Source organism: Rhinoraja longicauda, chromosome 13 (genome assembly GCF_053455715.1).
Source record: "Rhinoraja longicauda isolate Sanriku21f chromosome 13, sRhiLon1.1, whole genome shotgun sequence".
NCBI classification, from domain to species: Eukaryota; Metazoa; Chordata; class Chondrichthyes; order Rajiformes; family Arhynchobatidae; genus Rhinoraja; species Rhinoraja longicauda.
In genome coordinates, this window is record NC_135965.1 from 9182063 (window position 1) to 9204043 (window position 21981).

Genomic DNA, 21981 nt, shown 5'->3' on the forward strand with positions numbered 1-21981 from the left:
AAGCAAAACCTTTGTCATTTTAAATCCAAAGAGTGAGCCACAAGACTTTTGCCTGCTCTCTCAGCAACTGCAGATCAACCATCCCCTTAAAGCTTCACAATTTGGGATTGTCTTCACAAGTGGTGTACAATTTGATGTCTTCAGTGTTGATACTAACCAAGATTTTAAAAAAGACAGGAGTTCAGGCAGCTTCTGTGCAAAGGAAAATTAAATCAATACTTCAGATCCTTCATCAGAGCATCACTGGCAGCTCCTGCTGTGCCGATCTCCAGCTTCGCCTCACTCAATCACACACACAAACTTTTGCTGGAAATTTTGTCTCAGCTCTATCCGAGCTTATTGTTAATCATTTTGCTCCACCTCCTTTGCCCCGATTACATTCCTGCTCAATTGATGACCACTTCTTGTGTTAAAAACACTTCACTTCAAGCTGCCATCATCTACTAATTATCCCACTGCTTACATATTTATAATCTACATTGTCTTTTCCTCTCCCTGTTCAGCAAACCTGTCATTGGCCTCTCTTATTCTTTGTGAAACAGCCTATTTTATCACTGTGTTCCAGTTTTTCTGCCTCTCAGTTCTATGTATTTGCTGTATCAATGGAGCATTATCCTTTCTTATGCTCTATAGAGACAGTTCTGCAGAATTTGCCAAAGTCAATTTCATCCTCCTTCAGTTAGTCTTCTCCTGATTCTGCCCATCTAAATATACCTAAGGCATCAATAACAATCACTACTTTCTTCTCTATCCATTTTTGAGTTGCGGTTCTCAAGGATCCATTCTTGGATCTTTTTCTTAAGACTTGGGAAATCTAGCAAAAGACATGCGACTAACTTTCACTTAGATTTTATTGACCTTGTACTGGACCTATATTTGTCTAATTCTTTTCTGTTGCTGCTATCACATTGCATGTTCTACTGCCTGAAGCTCAATATTAGGAATATTGGTCTCATCCCTATCATGAACTTAACTAGTCTGGTTCCAACTCATAACATGGCCCAATATGATATATGGCCCAATATTTTTTTCACAATTAGCTGAACTAAACCTGTTAGTGGTCCTTCATTACACTGAGTGTAATGGGTGACAATTCTTGAGCAACTGGAAATCTCTCCTCTTCAAAGTTACCCATTGTATGTGATTTGAGGCACTAAATAATCCCAAATCTTGCCTTCTAGAAATTCTTTGGATCTTCTAGTGACCCCAATGACTTTCAAATGTTTAATTCATCGGGCTATGATGGAAATGATCTGCTCTTTAAAGATTCTACTGTGAGAATTATATCGACACAAGGAAAAAATACTTATGAAAAATGGCTTGGAAAAAGCTACCTGGAAGCAATCAAAAAAATTGAATGTTCGGGTGCAGGTCAGTGATATACTTACCAGTTTACGCTACGCAGAAACGGCCCATACTTTTCCCCAACACATGGCATTTCATTGGTTTGTCCATTATTAATTCTCGCAAAGGGATTCTGGATTAGTTCCACAAGTATTGACTGGTCACCCTTAGGCATTTTGTGCCGACAGTGGTTCCACAGCGACATGTGCAAATGTTTAGCATGTCAATTTTGCTGTTGTGCATGTTCAGTTCATAAGGTCATAAGGAATAGGAGTAAAATTAGGCCATTTGGCCCATCAAGTCTCCTCTGCCATTCAATCATGGCTGATCTATCTCTCCCACCTAACCCCATTCTCCTGCCTTCTCCCCATAACCTCTGACACTCGTACCTGGACACCCAGTTGGACGAATATCAACAGGATTTTTGTTATTAATTATTTCCAGACTGACTAATATCCATACACTCTGACTTATGGTTACTGGGAATAGTAATTTCACTATTCCTTGTTCCCCTTCAACCCAACCCAGATTCACAAGGCAACGGCCCTGTAGACTTTGATCTTACTTGGGATCATCTATATACTAAAACTCTCTTTTGTTTGTTCCTAAACTACAACCAAAACGGTACACGATAGTGCGACAAGTTTAGGCCCACCTTACTTACTGTTGTCCCTTTGGTGCTTATGGACGACGTTTCATTGAAATCGGTGTTATATTTTTAAAGTTATTCACATTTTAAAGTTTAAATCTATCTCCTAGGGAGGGAGGTGGGAGGGAGGATAAGGGGGGTTGGGGGGAGAGGGGAGGGGGAGGAGGGGGGAGGAGAGGGTGCTGCACCAATGCAGGAGAGGTTTGGGCCCAATAGGTCCACTTGCTCTAGTTGATTAATAAAATCTAGATTTCTATTCTCAAGTCTTCTTTTCTTAACGTGAGAAGTGCAGTTTACCTGCATATACCAAGTGTGGGGCATTCAGGTCATATGTGATTAGTGGGCAATTTGTATAAAAAATAATTTTTGCAATTACATCTCTAACAATATTAATGCTAGAAAATAGGACAGATGGCACTGTGTGAAAACCAAATAATGCTGTGGAGATTATAGCTGATATTTGGTATTCCAGAGCTGACTTTTAACATTGTACTCAGATTGTAAATTATGCCAGCTTTGGGAAGGGATGTGACAGTTTGTTAATAAGGTGTTACATTACAAATTTTTATTTCTTTTTTGATTAATTACTAATTAGAGATTCCCCTCAAATTTCAGCAATTCCGTCGCCAGTGTTGTTGCTGCCTCTACTCATTTTAATGTTGCACAGTTTGTGTGTGTAAGTTGCTTGCCTTGACCTGCCACCATGACCAAATCAGATGCACAATGAGACGTCCTTGTTGAACCGAACTGCTCAAGGAGAGGAACTGGAAAACAGAAAATACTCTGCATCAGACAGAGTTAGTTCAGAATTTAAACTGCTACAACGTTGCAAAAAATGGATGTTAAAACAATAAAAGGACATTAGTTTTTCTAAGCTTACTGATGTTGCAACAGTCACAGAGCAGCCGATTGAAGAATAATTTGTAAATTTAAGCATGTTTTTTTTGTTGCAAGCTACAGTAAAGTGATTTGGGTTTGATTTGTGAGTGTTTAGACAGGTCATTGTTGTAACTTATTAGGTGCACATTTTGTTCTTTTTACCTGTTGGCAGTGTATCTAAAAGGAAATACAACAGCAGTGGGTACATTCCTCATTATTGCTGTTGAAGTAATAATTTGATACTGTTTACATATAATGGAACTACTTATAGTCATTTATACAAAATGCTTTAAATGTAGCTTAGCTCTTCAGCATTTATTGTAAAGTCTGTTTGAATTTTTTCTGCTCAAGCTAATGATCACTTCAGTGACATTCGGTATGTATGCAGCTGTTTGTGCTAAACAATGATGCCAAGTTGAACTAATCTCTTCTGTCTGCACATGATCCATATCCCTCTATACCTTGCATAGCCATGTACCTATCCTAAAACCTCTTTATTGCCCCTATTGTGTATACCTCCACTACCACTGAATAAATAGGTTTAAGGTTAACCCTACCACCCCACCCAAAAGCAGTTTTGAGTCATTGTGTTTGCTCCTCTTTTAAACACTGTAAGCTTCTCACAGGATTAGTTAGGAGGGGTGGGGGAGCTGACACATCCAGTCATGAGGATGTTAGGAAAGAACTGCAGACGCTGGTTTACACAGTAGACACAAAATGCTGCAATAACTCAGTGGGTCAGGCAACATTTCTGGAGAGGAATGGGTGACGTGTCTGACGAAGGGTCTCAACCTGAAACGTCATCCATTCCTTCTCTCCAGAGATGCTGCCTGACCCCCAGCATTTTGTGTCTGTCCCAAGGACAGTCCTGTCCGGGGGGGGGGGGAATGAGGATGATCCTGTCTTCATGGTTGGCCTCCTGACCCAGGACGGGTGGGGGGGGGGGGGGGAGGGGTCCTGTGCTGGGGAGGGAACAGGATCCTTTCATGGGAGGGGGTTGGTGGACAATATCCTGTCCTGAAAGGGGGGGGGGGGGAATCCTGCCCTCAGGGGCTGGTGGGAGATGGGTAATGGTATTTTATTGTCACATGTGCAACTGCACAGTGAAATTCCTTTTTTGCATACACTTCAGTAAAATATTGCCATACCCAAGCACAATCCCCAATTAGCAAAGTGCATAAGTAGTCCAGAGACTGCATGCAAGAGGCGCCACATTTTGCTTTCATTCCAAAGTCCAGTCCGATCCGTGCCCTGGGCCCGATCCAGGTAAGCATCAAGGTGCTGCATGGCCTCCAGTCATCGAGTGAACCAATGTCACCTCTCCTTACCCTTCCACCTTTATGTCCTGGGGGCGCCTCCCGCAGCCGGCCTTCAGGGTGCGGAAGGCAAGACCCTGGTTATATGGTTTTTGGCGGTCTCAAAATGGGTAGTTAATATAGCGAAAAGGTGCAGGATGAAGTGGAGAGTTAGCACATATGCAGCAGGATAAATATATTCCTATGGTGCCATAAAATTCCACGAACAATAAATTCAGCTGCTCTATTAAAAGCCATCATTTTCCAAATAAAGTGCAGGTTCATCTTTAACTCAAGGAGGTAAATCCAAAGAAATGCCCGAGGTAGGCAATGATTATATTGCCAGGGAATTCTGCACAGAGGATGGGCTTGGACATATCTGAGGAACAACGGAAAGGGAGTTTATATAATCTTCTGTGAATTTATTTAGTGATGCAGAAGTTAGAAGCCACATTACTATGTATGTTACTCTGGTGCTTTTTTTGTGGACAAAAATATGCCGGTATGCATATTAATTAAAAGTTAAGCTAAGTTTATCAACAATTTTTTGCTATCAGTTTTGAAGTTTTGTTATCAGTTTTGCTATCAGAAGCTATCAGCTTCTGTTTTGATTTTTGTTTTCACCAATCAACATCTAATTTAATAAACTAATAATACAAATGCATAAAAATCAAATTAAAATTCTAAACATTTGCGAATCTAGTTTAACTTTGTAGAGGTGCCACTATGCCGGATGGCATATATCGTCACAAAAAAAGCATTGTTTGATGTGCTATCAGCAACTGTGCTTCAGTTTGATCAGTGCCCAATAACAACAATTTTAACATTGATACTACCTTTCTGTGGCTGTAATGACTGAAAATGCTTATTTCTCACCAGTTTGCTCCACAGGGTCTCAAAATGTATATACCATTTAACAATTATTAGATTGACATAAAGACCACGCCAAGGTATAACAGACTTTCGAAATAGTGGTGCATAATCAAACCTACCACAATGTTAATATTTGATAGTAAATTGGTCTTTTATTTCAAGCAACCATGTTTATTAATTTCTCATGTTCAGCAATCTTTCATGTCAATTGTTAATTCCTGCAATTTATGGGGTGGAAGTACAATCATCGAGGCCATATGACTTCCCCTCTCACTGTCCATTGTGGTAATCTCAGGGCTGAGAAGGTAAATCAAGTCACTTAATTCTGAATTAATTTAGCATTTAGTTTTAAGCATTGCAATGTACATATTTTGTTCAAAACAATTAAAAAACATGCAAATGTCCCAATGTAACTCATGTCAAAAGCTGGGGCCGGAGGTTCTGCAGAACTATTCCCAAGGCCTGTTCACTGCTCCGGCCTCACTGGACATCTCCCACGGGCGGGAGATCTGTTTGACTGCATCTCAGCTTTCGGTGGACTGAATCCAGCTCGATTTGGCCTCATGTTTAACTTACCAACTCACTGGCACAACTACATTTTGAATCACTCGTTATAACCTCCATCATGTTATTTGCAAAAGAGGTTCCATCTCTTTGAATGAAAAAACCTCATCAAGAATGAGATCTGAAGATTTAACTTTAAAGAAATAATATATTTGTCAATACTTTGTTTAACCACCAGATACAAGAATAGAATTAATCAAATAGAGTGTTTCCCAGTGGTTCAATGTGTAACTTCATGAGAATCCCTGGTCTGTGCTTTAACTACATGGATAGTACATGTTAAAATCCTACAGTGCTGCTGTGGAATTTAAATTTATTAAAATAATTCATGAATTTAAAAAAATGACAACCTTGAAACTACTGGCTTGTCATAAAACTTCTTTACAGATACTCTTAAGGAAGGCAATTGGTATTCCTTGCCTCATTTGGTTTATATCAGACTAGATCCAGAGAAAATGTAATAAAAAGGAACTGCAGATGCTGGTTTATACCAAAGATAAGACACAAAATGCTGGAGTAACTCGGCGGGTCAGGCAGCATCTCTGGAGAAAATGGATAGATAATCTGCCGGGTCAGGATCCAGAGAATGTAGTTTACATTTAATTATCTTCATATGGCCGAGCATCTCATTCATTTCAAGGACAATTAACATTAGGCATAAAATGCTGACTACGCTAAATGAACAAGAACAGCCATTCATCTTGAAATGACTGCAGTGTACATGCATCACACGCTTCATTCCACCAACCTTTTACATTTTCATCTAATCTATATACTAAAACTCTTGTTTGTTTGTTCCTCAACTACAGCCAAAACAGTACACGATAGCGCAACAATTTTAGGCCCACCTTACTCACTGTCGTCCCTCTGGTGCTAATAGAAGTTTAATTGAAATCGGTGTTATATTTTAAAAGTTATTCACATTTTAAAGTTTAAATCTACTAGGGAGGGAGGGAGGGAGGATAAGGGGGGGTTGAAGGGGATGGAGGGGAGGGGAGGGAGGGAGGAGAGGGTGCTGCACCAATGCAGGAGAGGTTTAGGCCCAACAGGTCCACTTGGTCTAGTTGATTTATAAAAGTACCAGCCTATTTTTTAGATTTATCTTTAATCTTTTCATTGGGAACAATTAAGGACTTGCTAAAGACACGGAGGCGACCGCATGGTCTATACTTTTCCTGTTCAGTCAAATATGGATCATTGTTCTTCACCTTCCCCATCTAACCCTGGTTATACAATAGACTGAAGGGTCTAGACTCAAAATGTCACATTTCCATGTCCTCCAGAGATGCTGCCTGACCACATAAGCCCAATATACCAACTTGGTCAGCATGGACAAGGTGAGCCAAAGGCGATTCTTCTGTATGTACAGTTCCTTGACGCTATGTCCCCTTATCCAGTATTCATTCATAAACCTCTTGCCACAAAATGGTATTGACTATTAAGAATATTTAAGATTCATAACTTTTCAATTCATGAACAGGGAACATGGACATAATAAGAGCCTGCATTGACCCTGAGATTCTCTACTCAGAACCAAATGAAGCAGTATAATAATCCCTTAGTGATGAATTTAAGGTCTGGGAACCTTTTGTTTGTTTCTCCGCCATTACATTCTGCAGTACCACACCTATCAATGACCTGGATGGAGAGCAAAGTGATCTCCAAGATCACTTATGCAGTATCCAAGTTAGCTCACCTTCTGATTTTCTTGCTGTTTATAGCATCATCTTACCTTGAAGGACTGTGAAAGGTAACCTTTCCAAGAAAAGCCATGGGCCTTAGTTTTGACGAAAGATCTGGTACGACATTTTTATTTAACTTAACATTAAGCCAGATTTCTTTGTTTTTCCATGATGATAATCTTCATCCGGAGTAATAAAAATTCTCACAAAATAATAAATTGTACATTAAATTTTATTAGCTGTTCCCCTCATTTGACAATGGAATGGATATAGATGAGTCTGTACAAACTGCAGCACCAGAGGTCATGTGTACTGAACTGCTTGTAATATTATTCCTATATAAAACATGTCATCTCCAAATTACTAGCAAAGGTCAGGTACCAGGCAGTTAATCTAATAATGTAGTGATAGAGCCTTATTTGAGAACATACCTTATAATTGCTAAAATAAATTCTCTGAAAACAAAACATGTAAATGTCTGATTGAAAGCTACAGTGGAAGATACTGTATGACATCTTTGCAATTCCCACATAGAAACATACAGAAAATGTAAAAATTCATTTAAAGTTGCCTTTAATGTTTTGAAAACATGCACATCTCTGAAGAATCTCACACAGAACTTTCAGGAGTGGGGTGGGGCAGAAGAAAACTGGCTCTTTCGATTATTTCCTGCATTTTTTCTTAAAAACCATTTCATCTCCCCACCGCCACATTCCCTGTGTAATCCACAATAGTTAAAGATGGGAAAACTAATTCACACCTACTTGGAAATTAAAGAAAACATTCATGGAGAAAATGGTTAGAAGCAAAGAAAATATATATTCCTGGTATGTTATATAGTGTATTTTGTTAAAAGTATGCTTAATATAGTTGATAATTTATATCAAAATACATAGTTACTGAGGGTTAATTATTATATATCTTAAAATCTCAAATCTTACAGCCCGTTACAAATAGTCATGATTAGGTTTCAGCTCTGTTCCTCAGTCAGTTCCTTATTCTTTATCACTGCATTGCCCAGAACGTCCCTATTCAAAAAGTCCTATTGAAAATCAAGTCAGTTATCAATTAAAATAGTCACTATATTCACCGGCTTCTCTTTGCTCCCCCTCCCACCCTAAATAATCAAATTCATAAAAGTAGATTCTCTGCAAAATTGTAAGTAATATTCGCAGTATCATAGGAACACATTCTAATCGGCATTCAATATAAACATTTATCGTGCATTTCCACTGGCAGAAGGAAAATAAAACTAAAAGCATGGTCTATTATAGAACCTCTGTAAAGTGAATAAAAATTCCTTTGCACATGAAAGACTAATGTGGATTTATAGTTTGTTCAATGTATGCAGGACTCAATTAACCAGCACTGAAAGGAAGAAGTAAAAGACCTCCCAATAGCTTGGGCAGGTAATGAAGGAGACAATAAACAATAAAGCCGCCAGGATTTCCACTGCCAAACCATGCTTCCAAAATTCACCGTGCAAAAAGCTGCTTAGAATTATTATTTTCCAAATCCAATGCTACACATGAAGATTACTTTCCCTTTGTTTATTTTTAAAAGAAAAATATATATAAAGCTTTTTCTGAAAATTGCTGAAGATTTGTTGCCCTTAAACATTAAGGAACTGTACCATAGAATCTCCCTTCATCAATTAGTCTGGCCGCGCCCCTTCATGTAAATAAAACAATGGTCATAATTTTAATCGAGTATCACGTACAAGCAATTTTCACAAAAACAAAAGATATGTGAATGCCCCCAGTTGAAAGACAAATCACTTTTCATGACACACAAAGAGAGAGAGAGAGATCTGTGATCACAGGAATGAATGAATCCTGCTGAAGGGGTCCAGAGCCATCACACACAATGGACAATGTTTATGACATGACTTCACAGTTTCTCCTTGGTTGGGACCCAGATGCAAGGGCCGGACTGCTCTTCAATCATCTGTATCACCTGGGTGTAAATCTCCTCCAACACATTTCCCTGCACAATACCTGACCAAAACAAAGACAGGAATTAATATTCTATAAAGCCACACTTGTTCCATTTCTTTATTCTTTTAACAAAGGTAAATTTAAACAGTGGAATTTTGAAATAAAAAAATGTTGGAATATTTTGAGGATAAATAGCAACTATGAAGGAAAGCAAGAGGGATTCTGATAAAGGGCATATTGTTAAAACTTTATACGAGAGTCTTAGAGATACAGCATGGACACAGGCCAGTGATTAACCTAGTCCATGTCAGACTGCAACCATCTGCTTGTACTAATCCTACATTAATCCAATTTTTATTTGCCCCACATTCTCATCAACTCCTCCCAAACTCTATTACTCAGCTACACGAGTGTAGTACACTAGAGGAATTTACAGTGACAATAGACAATAGAAAATAGGTGCAGGAGTAGGCCATTCGGCCCTTCGAGCCAGCACCACCATTCAATGTGATCATGGCTGATCATACTCCCTGCCCTCCTCATACCCCCTGACTCCTCTATCCTTAAGAGCTCTATCTATCTCTCTCTTGAAAACAACTAATTGACCTACCAAACTGCGCGTCAAGTTATGGGAAGAAACCTTTGTGGACACTGGGAGAACTTGCAAACTCCACGCCGACAGCACCCGAGATCAAGAATAAACATGGGTCTCTGATACTGCACATCAGCAGCTCTACCAGATGCACAATGTGCTGCCCTAATGGCAGCTCTCTTTATAAAGGTTGACTGACTGACTGAAGTTTTTAGTGTTTCATATTTTTATTTCACAAGAGCAAATGGACGCTCTAAATACATTACTCAGAGCACTGTATTTTGTTCTTGGCACCACACTGCCAAAATTACACCTAGATTCTCGGGGTTCAATTCTAAGGAGAGATTATATAAAGCCAGGGGCCCGGGTTAGATTCTGACTACGGGTGCTGTCTGTATGGAGATTGTATGTTCTCCCGTGACTGCGTGGGTTTTCTCTGGGTGCTCCGGTTTCCTCCCACATCCCAAAGACGTACACATTTGTAGGTTAATTGGCTTTGGTAATTGTCCTTAGTGTATAGGATAGTGTAAGTGTGCGGGGATCACTGGTTGGGGCGGATCAGCGGTGTTTAATTTATCTTTACATGACTTTAACTCGATCTTTTTTTATTTCTAATACATTAGTGTTCCTCAATAAATTTATTTCCCAATAACTTTTCATTTCAATGGTTTTAAATGTAGTAAACTTAAGGACTGGAGGATTCTCCACCACAGATCTGCCCTGCAAGATGTATCTTAAGGATCAGCTGGGTTTCCATATTAGAATCAAATTAGTGTGGACGGATGGACATCATATTTGAAGAGCGGATCAACACCTGAATTATCTGGTGAACAATCTCACTAAATCACAGAACAGATTCAAGGGGATACTTCATTTCTTTTGCACCTATGGGGCTAACAATGCCTTTTGGCCTCTAGTAACTAGGGACACATCCAATTCAACCAGAAATGATGAGAGGCACCTCTTTACTGACAGGTCCTACAATCAGTTGTAATGCAACATCAAACTGGAATATGGTTCAAAGGGTTCTTAATACAAGGATTACATCTGGTTCTTAATACAAGGATTACAAATTAAAACAAAGGTGTACTTATAATATAGGTTGCGAGGAACTTCATACTTTATGTGATCAACAGAGGACCAACTATAATATAACAGAGCCTAATCTTGGCTGATTTTAATCAAGCTCGCTCATCAACTCACTCATGAAGCATCGGCCGAGTCTCCACTCTCAGACAAAAGCTGTGATAACTACGACCGTGGAAGCAACAGAATACTAACATGTGAAATGTTCTGTAAATTCCAGTTCAAGTTTTATGGCTCTGTCAAACGTTTTCCTTGCTTGATCTGCTGTTAGACGCTTATTCATTTCCCTGAAGTGGAAAACACACATTTTAAAATTCAGTCCCTGAATGGGACAAGATGGAGACTCATGTCAGAAAGCATGGGATAGCATAACACATCAGATATCAACCACAATTATGGGATAGCATAACACATCAGGTATTAAACACAAATGCTGCAAAGCACTCCAACTGGCCATTTATTGAAATGTCAAACTGCAGTACATCTTCCCTTTTCCTTCTCTGATCCCCAAAATACCACTTGGTATTAAAACCGGTTTATTCATAACTATAACCAATAGATACTAAAGATATATTATCCCTTTAATTCAGGCAACATCTACCTGATGTTGCAGCACAGAACTCTTTTGCTCCACCAACAGGAAGGCACAGCACTGCAGCAGTCAGAGCGACTTCTAGTCTGATTTTCCTCTACACAATCTGCAAGCCCTTCTTTCTCTAATCTCCAACTACCCCACCACTGCTAATATTCACCAGCACTCAGGAAGAACACCATATCTGACGATTGCTGCCTCTATTCACCCGGTAGAGTGCTCGTGCCATTAAAATATTCTGAGGCACTCTTGGTTGACACGCGGCCTGATCAGGCATTGCCAAGTGAGTCTGAGAGATGAAGGCAAGATTGCAAGTGCAGTTCTTTTACCTCCTCTGATCTGTGGAATTACTGCCTAGATCTACAGCTAAGTTAATGTTCCCTTCTTGCCAACAGAGCCCAGCAGAAGCTCCAGCTTGGAGTGGGGGTGGGAGAAGAAGCATTCATGCTATGCCTGTGCCCACCTATACTATGAATTTCCGGTGACTGGTTAGCACATAACAAAAGCTTTTCACTGTACCTCAGTACACTTGACAATAGACTAAACTAAACACTAAACTACGACCCCTCAAATGATGCCATGAACAAACTTGCACAAACAATTACAGAAAACTGGGAACATCCCTTGCCCTCTCTTAAAGGGGATGCAGCTGGTATAAATATCCTTCCTTGTTCTATTAACGACCATTTCCCCGCTTCCCCAAAGCATAGAAGCAGGTTCTGGCCAGTTCGGATCAAACAGCATCTGCCCACTGTTTTAGAAGTCCCAGATGCCATCCATCTTCAGCTTCTGCCCTCAAAGATATTGAGTGCCATGCTTGAAGGTGGGACCCCTGATAAAGAAACCAACTATGACACAAGACCCATCTCAACCTTAACTACCAGACACTAATGGAGATTTTGTGTATGCAGATAATGCCATCCATGAGCAACTTCCAGGCGATTAAACTTGGCTAATTTAATAGCAAAAGCGGAACTCCTCTGCGGTTTCAATATAAGTAGCCCACAACAAGATTCAAGGTTGGATATTCAATGATGAGAGTAAGTCCACTTGCTGGAGTATTGTAGTGGTTGGAGTAGCCTGGATTACCTGTAAGAACAGAAAAATCCCCTCCCAAAGCAAACTCTGAAAACCTTAGTTGAGGTCTGCACTCTGCACTCACATGATGTTTTCAACTGATTTTGGTTTGATGAAGATAGCAATCGGGTGCAGCTGGGCTATTTGAAGTCTCTTAATAGCATTTCCTGACACATCCAGTATACAGTGTTTACCCTAAAGTGTAAGGAAAGGAAAACATTAAGAAGTTCATTGTCTGGATTGTTTACAAAATTAAATTCACAGTAAAAATATATTTCCTTTTTTCTAAATGCTATATTTCTGTCTTCTAATTTGTTTATATCAATAGGGTCTTCGGTCATTTTTTAAACTTTAATTTAGCTATCCAATTAGAATGAATATCACATTGTCAGCAATCACAGATAAAAGTGATCAACTTGTTAGACAACGAGCAAGGCATACGACTTAGATGGAAAACGTGGTTACAAGTGAACCTGTATGATTAGAAATATTTTCAACATTTTGTTCTAGTTATCTTTAAAGGCAATGAATATAAAATATAACGATAATACGCTGACACTACCAGGAGACGTCAGAGTTGAGCTGAATATAAAGCTTTTATTAACTATTTGCTGTAAAATGAGACCAATCTTGATTTAGACACCCAACAGTTTTATGTTAAAAGATGTGCTCATGGATATGCTACCTTTTCTGCCACTTCTCTCACAGACTGCACACTGGTTCCATACAGATGATTGTTGTACTGTCCGGCTTCAATAAATTTGTGATCTTGAATGTCTTTCTCCATTTGTTCTCGAGATGTGACAAAGTGGTAGTCTCGGCCATCAACTTCATAATCCCGCTTTGGTCTTGTTGTGTCTGCACAAGTGAAACATTGCCGTTACACACTTTCTTTCTTTTACTTGAATTGAATCATAAAATTTAAAATATTCCAGAAGTGGAAATTTAAAACCTAGTGTCAGAATCAGCTACCCGCATCAGAAACAGAAGTGAAAACATACAGGAGAAAGCTCACCTGAAGTCAGAATTGGCCTCAACCACACTTGAGATTTAATACCCAACACTGAATTACAAACATTTCTAAACTATTGATGTACACCCACATTCAGCTATTCCAGAGAAAACATACCAATAACCAGGTTGGGCTGGATGAAACTAGAAGTGGAATAGCTGTAATCGGAAATATATTAACCGCCTATTGATTTAAAATGTTATGGGTCTGAAATATGCATATTATGAAGCTGTATACCATCACCAGTGATGTCTTTGGTCTCTGTTCAGTTGCATCAAAACCAAAAACCATTTTGATTTAAGCGATGATTCACCGTCATTACCAATCTCTCAGGACAACTACTTTGTGCACTAAATGATGGGCTGTGACAGGAACAACGCCATATTATCAATTAAATAACACAAAATGCTGGAGAATGAATCGAGCAGTATCTGTGTGGGGGAAGAAAGGCAATTGTCGAGGTTTCGTGTCGAGACCCTGTATCAGGATTGGGATGATGACGAAAGAGAGCCCGTATAAAGAGGCAGGGTCTTGACCCAAAATGTAGACAATTCCGTTCATCTCACAAATGCTGCTTAACCCGTTGAATTCCTCCAGCAGTTTCTTTTTACTCCAAATTCCAGCATCTGCAGTCTCTTGTGGAGCTACTACTGGACATCAGTTATTTAGAACATTGAACAGTATTGCATAATAACAGACCCTTCAGCTACAATGACCATGTAAAATATGATAGACACAAAATGCTGGAGTAACTCAGCGGGACAGGCAGCATTTCTGGATAGAAAGAATGGGTGACTTTTCAGTTCGAGACCCTTCATCCGACATAAGAAATGTGATATCTATTTAACCTACTGGCATCTGCCTGCATTTGGTCCATATCTCTCCATCTTTTGCCTGTTCATGTGCATGCTTAAAATGCCTCTTAAACGTTGTTATTGCATCTTTCACCAGCATGTTTCAGGCACCTTCCACTCAGTGTAAAAAAACGCCTCACAAATCTACTTTCAATTTTACCCCTCTCAACTTAAATCTATGCCCTCACATTTCCACCCTGAGAAAATAGATTTTTAGATTTAGAGATACTGCGCAGAAACAGGCCCTTCAGCCCACCGGGTCCGCGCCGCCCAGCGATCCCCGCACACTAACACTATCCTACACCCACTAGGGACAATTTTTACATTTGCCCAGCCAATTAACCTAAATACCTGTACGTCTTTGGAGTGTGGGAGAAAAGCCGAAGATCTCGGAGAAAATCCACGCAGGTCACGGGGAGAACGTACAAACTCCGTACAGACGGCGCCCGTAGTCAGGATCAAACCTGAGTCTCCGGCGCTGCACTCGCTGTAAGGCAGCAACTCTACCGCTGCGCCACGGTGCCGCACGATTCTGAATAGCTACTCTAGACAACCTTCTTCACTATTCACAACTCTGCCAATTTCTGTGTCTTCTGCAAACCTACTAGTCAGCCCACCAACAATTTCATCTATATCACTGGTCACAGACTTCAAGTCTGAATAAAACCCCTTTAACACTACCTTCTGTCTTCTCTGGCCAAGCCAATAATGAATCCATTCTGCCAGGTTGCCATGGATCCCATGTGCTTTATGCTGCTCCATCAGGCTACCACAAACAACCTTGTCGATTTCATTACTAAAGTCCACGTAGACAACATCCACTGCCCTACCCTCATCCACCATCTTTGTCACCTCCTCATAAACATCAATCTAGTCTGTAAGATATGACCTCCTTTGCACAAAGCAATGCTGATTTTTCTAACTGGTCCATGCTTTCCCAGATCTGTGTAAATTCTATCCACTAATTTCCCTGATGCTGGTGTAAGACTCACTGGGCTATAATTTACTGGTTGTCCCAACTGTCCTTCGTGAACAATGGAACAACTTGATGATCCCCTATCAACAGGAGCAGTGAGGTGTTCGCAGTGCTCGGACACCCTGATGGTCGTCTTAATCAGTACCTGCAGAGAATTTATTGCTTTTCAACCACAAGAACCAGGACTACTTGGGGGAGTAGTACCAGGGGATAGATAAGCACAAGCACCTATGTATTCCTGCATCGGAAGCTTCAGTATGCCTCAGGGAGTGGGGCAGGGAGGAGGAAACTGCTCCAAAGGCATCTGAAGGCCAAGATCTAACCAAAACCCTTGATATAAAGAACTGATGGTGGGTGGAAAAAGCACAGGAGGTCCAGCAACTCATGTTAACCGTGACAACCGTTGGTGGTGTCAAGGTCATCTATGTCCAAATACACAAGATCCTATTCCACAGAATGCCAGGCGTGGAGATGTTTACAAGGACACATGTGGACGACACCCATTGTGAGGAATAACTTAACTGACAAAATACTTACGTGGAACACATGATCCAAACTTGTCTGGAAACTCCGAGATCAGATCATCGTTAATTCGATCTTTCATGGGTCCGAGGATGATAACTGGTCGAGAGTAGCGGACTGTGCAACAAAAATACAAACTCAGTTGGCAGATTTAGACGGGCTGCTACATCTGCATTTCTACGGCAGTAACTACTGGTTTATCAGATCATTTTGAAGGTGCATGGTTTGACAACAATCCCTTCTCTTATTTATTAAGATTACTTTAGCTTTGAATGGAAAATAATTCGTTGTTGTACATTATCAGACCTTTTGTTATCTATCCCCATATATCTCCGACTCTGGTTATGGGGGAGTTAAGCCAGCTCCTTTCAGTATGGCAGACCCTTTTTCCCCACTAATGCTCAAATAACTTTTAAATATAGCCTGCTTCAAAGTACATCAGAAAGGGAGGAGAGTGCAGAATTGGGAGATGAGTAAAGGAGGCAATGATGACTATAAAGAGGAAAGCTTGGAAAAGTGTAAGAAGAAACTTGATCTGGGGAAATATCCCAGGGTAATGTTTGAAATATGTTCCAGTCCTGGAAATCTGCGGGGTAAACCTTAAAAAATGTAGGAGACAATGTATCCACACTTAGAAATGAGGGAATCCACTTGAACAGAGTACTGGAGAAAATCGAAAGGATGGAATAAGATTACAGAGTGAGAAGAATGAGTGTGAGGACAACATATTGGGGAAATGAATGGGGGTTGGAAAGGGAAAGTCATTGAATAGTTGGATACTATATGGCAAGGATGTAAGCTGAAGAATTTATTTGTGAAATGCAGAGCTTGGGAGGCTGAAAAGGAGTGGATTGGAAAAAATTACCTCAAATTAACAAGGATTTCCCCAAGAATGGTGGTGAAGGAGAGCTGTAAATGTAGAGATAGAGCACAGTAGACTCAATAATGATCTAGATATAGAATTAGAAGTTAGTCTAGGTTAACTGGACTAGTTTTGTTTAGATAACTGCAATGTTTGCATACGATGAATCTTGAATTAAAGAGAAGTTAACAGAGGTGTGATTCACTGCCTTAGATTGGAGAAAATATTGATCGAGCAGAACCAAAAAATGTCTAGTTTGTCTTCATAAAAGCACATGGCAAGTTTGAAACTCCTGCTTCAGCTTGCTGTCTATGCAAATCACCATGATCAAAAACTATTGCCAATATGCTGTTCAGCAGTGGGGCAAAAGTTTATATTGTAGTTTTTCATATCATAAGCCATAAGTTTGGAGCAGGACGGATGTAATTTGAACTTGGCCTAGCATTCCACTTCCCAGTCATTGACTAATACTATGGTGGATCACAGCCTTCACATCATCTGCGTTAGTTAGATGTGGAGGATAGAAAGATGGGGTGTGGGGAAAATTGACATTTTGGGCTAAAGAGAATATTGTTTTCAAAAATCTACATAGATTCATAAAAGAGGGACAAGATTTGTTCAATTTTTCTGGACCGTTACACCGATGTGCCAGTTCCTACTTACCCTCCTGTTGGCCAACTGGTTCGTAGGAGAGGACATAATCTTCCTGACCACCTATCCCAAAAGACAATATGTAGATGCACATTTTTACAATAAAAATCATGTTACAAAGACACGTCTATCAAAAGTATGAGACAAAAATTGGAGCTGAAGCAGGAGGTTGGGGAAGAGGCAGGAGGGAAGATCAGCAGAGCATTCTCCTTCACAGATGTAAGGTTTGATGTTAGAACCTGATGTTTCCCAATCTCAAATGCTGTCATAAGCAGCATTAACAATTCTGTTTATGTAAAAAACAAAAAATGCTGTAAATACTCAGCAAGTATATTGCTGGGCCTGTTACTTACTCAGCCATCAACAATTAACATTGTAAAAGCAATGTTGAAGTTCATGAATACTATAGTGTATTTTTTTTTTTTAAGTTCAATTTAAAAAAAAGTATCTGCACTGTATTTGCTGTTTTATAAAGGACAACTTTCCAACATATGCAATCTGCATTAAATTTGAAAACGTTTGCAGTCGCAAATGTGACTAATATGCAGTTTTAGAGTAATTGAATGTATTAAATGAACACTCACTAACAATCTGAGTCCTATGAAATATGAATCCAGGACTTGAGATTTCAGGAACTGGAATGTCTTGATAAATTGGAAAAAAAATTGCTCTTCTGAAATCCAGGTTTCTGATCCAAGGAAATGATTCAACCCTCTAGGTTTAACTTTCATATATTTAATATTGATCACATTAAAGAACTGCCTTGAATACATGAAGAAATATGGCATATAAATCTACTAATAACTTCTAGTGACAGAATGGTGAATGTCTTTTATTATTAAATTATTTAGCTTGGAGAATGTTTTATCCAATTGGAATGTCAAATTGAATTTGATTAGATTCAAAAGGTAATTCAAAAATGCAAAGCCTGTTACATGTTCCTTGAAAAATTAGTAATAATAAACTAAATTGTATGCGAGGAAAGCAGAATTAAGCTTGTGGTAAAGCACAGACACAGAGGTCTAAATGGTTTACTCCCCAATATTTCTGACACTGTAACAACACTGAAAGGCACAAAAGTATAATTTAAATGCATTGGAAAACTATTCATGCCACAGTACTGAACAGTTGCACATCAGCAACATTAAAGACTGACATATCAGTGGTCAGACACTTACAGCAAGTCCTTGCTTAGAATGGATGCTTATTGCAATTCAAATGAACATTTCAACTGCCACAAAAGAAATACCCAACTCCTACCAACCTAGAATAATTTTCATTAAAAAGGAACACACTTTCATTTTAAACTCAAACGATAATATTAGATATTAGCTATCAGGTGAAATGTACATCTGGGATTTATTACTTTTACATTACCTTGATTATCTGAACTGATTGTACTTTACAAAGTTAAATATAAATGATCATCTTTGAGTTGACAGTTTACTAATTATATAGATGATGGAGAACAGAGTGATCACAATTTAAGGTATGCAAGGCCAAACCCTGCTTAGATGCAAGTAGGTTTTTCATTTCTAAGAGTAGCGGACCTTTGGAAAAGGTCATCAGCTTTTGTAACGGATGCCAATTATCTGAACCCCTTCAAGAGAACATTCAAACCCTTTTGTGAATGAGATGCAAATTACTTTTGACAAAATATAGAAACTTCAGAATTATCAGGGCTAACATGACTTCCTGATGTAAGAGGAATTTTTACTTGTTTTCTCCCCCCCCTCTCCCATGGTGAAACTTCTCGTTTCACAATCAATGCCCCTTCCAAAATTTGCCTGCTCTTTTTCTTGGCCAGCTCAAAGCGCTTGGCAGGATAAATCCTAAACAAGGAAAAAAAGGTATCACAATTTATCTGAAGAAATTTCATTTTGGGAAGAGGTCCATCTGTCATTATAGTATTTGTATGTTCACTTCACATTTTAGTGACCATCTTAGAATGGCAGGTGAAGAGTGAAGAGCTTTAGCAGTTATATATTCAATTAAAGTAGTACATTCACAATCTTTCATAAAAGATTTAGGAATAAGCAAATAATTACTTTTCCAAAAGCAAGGGAGATTGTAACTAATTGTAGTTACTCCAGATTGATCTCCTGGCTGTGATGTGTTATGTCTATGTTGCAGCTGCCATAAAGCTTAGTCTGATTAGTGTTAGACTGAATGAGACAAGCATGTTTCAGTGCTACTTCAACTAAAACAACACTGATAAGATGAAGTATCTCTGTGCATGTTTCATTATTACACCTTTTATTGAAATGTATGCATTAGGATCAATGCATTGTTCAGGATCAATGCATTGTGCAAAAGATCAGAGGAGGGGAAAAACAAAAAAATATTGATTTGTGTGGTGGGGGAAGGGGAGGTGGTGGGGGGAAGCTTTAAGGGAAGGTTCATGTGTTATAAAACAATTAGTAGGTTCAGAAATAATTAACCAGATGAATGTACAACTTTAACTGCTTTCAAGCAGAAGAGGAACTGTTAAAAATTGATTATACAGACAAATGTATTGGCCAAAAGTGAAGCATCTCATGCAGTTTTATGCACTTTTTGACAATGAATCTATCGAGAGTTGGAAACTCATGCAAACATAGGACTGATGAGAAACATTGCAGCTTGAGATACATAGACAGAAGGGTTTGAAATTAACCTCTCGTTTCACCATACTCATCTGTAATCATTATTTCTGTCATGAACAGAGGAAGGCAGAAGGAAAAAGGGGAGAAGTAAAATTTGCAAAATAACAATTTGAAAAGTATTAAGAAGATTCCATTAAGCAACCTGTGCAGCACACCACACAGAACTAGATCAGTGATAGCAGCATCAGTGTTGGCTGCCCTTTCTTCAATGTCTCTACACATTTAATAATAACTGTGCTCCATAAAGGATTAATAAAAAGTAATAATTCATATATGGCTAGTACCTTACAGCGAATGCCAATTAATCAAGACACATTACACAGTATATAACCTAGCTGGCATTCCATGGGTGAAAGAAATCACGCTGACTGGTGAAACCAGAATTCAAACATGAATCAAGTAGTTATGCGTGCATCAACTTAACTTATTTTCCCAAAGGGGTAGATAGTATCTTCTTTTAAATAATATTCGGTTCCAATTTAAACTGACGCCTGTGCACAAAAGGCAGCAGTATCTTGAAGATGAGTTTTGAATTAAATTTAAACAGATAAAAACAGATATCGTGCCATCTTTGCTTGTGTCCAGTACCCTGTGAATTTTGTCTTATCTGGTTTTATTAATCATGTTTTACAAGTCAGTTGTGTTTTCAATGAGATAACCTTCAAATACATTGATTCTAATCCCCGTGAAAGGGTAGCCCATAAGGAAATAAAACCTAATTTGGCTCTGATGTAGCTAAGCAGATGCTGATTTATTCACTAGATTACTTTAACCTGAACAGATATTCACATCTATTGCCATTTTGTCAGTAATAGGTGGGCTCCTTCCACAACACCTAATCTCTCAGATTCAACCAGCCACACCGTATCAATATTATTGCCACACCTTGTCAATACTATTGCCACACCTTGTCAATACTATTTCTAAAGCTGCCCTAAGGTTTGACATGATTTTTTTCCTAAGTTTCAGAAATTATGTGCTGTGCATTTTCTTTGTATGATATCTTTGTATTCAAGCCACTCTACATTCTTTCTTGGCATCACAATACTGAATTATGACCTACTCTCTTGATCTTTCCAGGTAATCTCCCTCCTCAGGATTTTTAACACAATCAAGTGGTCAGTGAAGGGATGGAGGACATAATAAAAATAAACTTGGCCAAGGAAAGAAAACCAAAACTATGCAAATCTTAATCTGTACCAGTAAAGAATCTGTACCAGAAAAGTGTAAGAAGGAAGTGCAGATGCTGGTTTAAATCGAAGATAGACACAAAAAGCTGGAGTAACTCAGAGGGACAGGCAGCAGGCAGCATCCCTGGAGAGAAGGAATGGGTGATGTTTCGGGTCGAGACTTCAAGGGTCTCGACCCGAAACATCACCTGTTCGTTCTCTCCAGAGATGCTGCCTGTATGTTGAAAGGCTGGAGCAATTAGGCTTGTATACACTGGAATTTAGAAGGATGAGGGGGGATCTTATTGAAACATATAAGATAATTAGGGGATTGGACACATTAGAGGCAGGAAACATGTTCCCAATGTTGGGGGAGTCCAGAACAAGGGGCCACAGTTTAAGAATAAGGGGTAGGCCATTTAGAACGGAGATGAGGAAGAACTTTTTCAGTCAGAGAGTGGTGAAGGTGTGGAATTCTCTGCCTCAGAAGGCAGTGGAGGCCAGTTCGTTGGATGCTTTCAAGAGAGAGCTGGATAGAGCTCTTAAGGATAGCGGAGTGAGGGGGTATGGGGAGAAGGCAGGAACGGGGTACTGATTGAGAGTGATCAGCCATGATCGCATTGAATGGCGGTGCTGGCTCGAAGGGCTGAATGGCCTACTCCTGCACCTATTGTTTATTGTCTATTGTCTGTCCCGCTAGGTTACTCCAGCTTTTTGTGT

At 39.3% G+C, this 21981-nt stretch overlaps 2 protein-coding genes across 35 annotated transcripts in view; one reads left to right on the top strand and one right to left on the bottom strand.

Moving 5' to 3' along the window:
• The window catches only part of meltf (melanotransferrin), a 109689-nt gene extending 105938 nt beyond the window's left edge, over window positions 1–3751 (top strand). For all 6 annotated transcript variants that reach the window (XM_078410289.1, XM_078410290.1, XM_078410287.1 and 3 more), the window contains 2 exons: window positions 1182–1371; window positions 2609–3751. In XM_078410289.1, the coding sequence (XP_078266415.1) occupies window positions 1182–1371; window positions 2609–2673 (255 nt within the window). In that variant the 3' untranslated portion in view covers window positions 2674–3751. The remainder of the gene's footprint in view (window positions 1–1181; window positions 1372–2608) is intronic.
• A 3765-nt stretch (window positions 3752–7516) lies between these two features.
• LOC144599431 (disks large homolog 1-like) overlaps window positions 7517–21981 on the bottom strand; it is a 354144-nt gene continuing 339679 nt past the window's right edge. For 15 of the 29 annotated variants that reach the window (XM_078410307.1, XM_078410301.1, XM_078410304.1 and 12 more), the window contains 7 exons: window positions 20104–20139; window positions 17460–17510; window positions 15950–16051; window positions 13256–13428; window positions 12656–12765; window positions 11097–11188; window positions 7517–9283 (listed from right to left, as the gene is read on the bottom strand). In XM_078410307.1, coding sequence (XP_078266433.1) covers window positions 9177–9283; window positions 11097–11188; window positions 12656–12765; window positions 13256–13428; window positions 15950–16051; window positions 17460–17510; window positions 20104–20139 — 671 coding nt within the window. In that variant the 3' untranslated portion in view covers window positions 7517–9176. The remainder of the gene's footprint in view (window positions 9284–11096; window positions 11189–12655; window positions 12766–13255; window positions 13429–15949; window positions 16052–17459; window positions 17511–20103; window positions 20140–21981) is intronic. The other 14 variants (XM_078410310.1, XM_078410309.1, XM_078410303.1 and 11 more) reach the window with 1 other exon arrangement.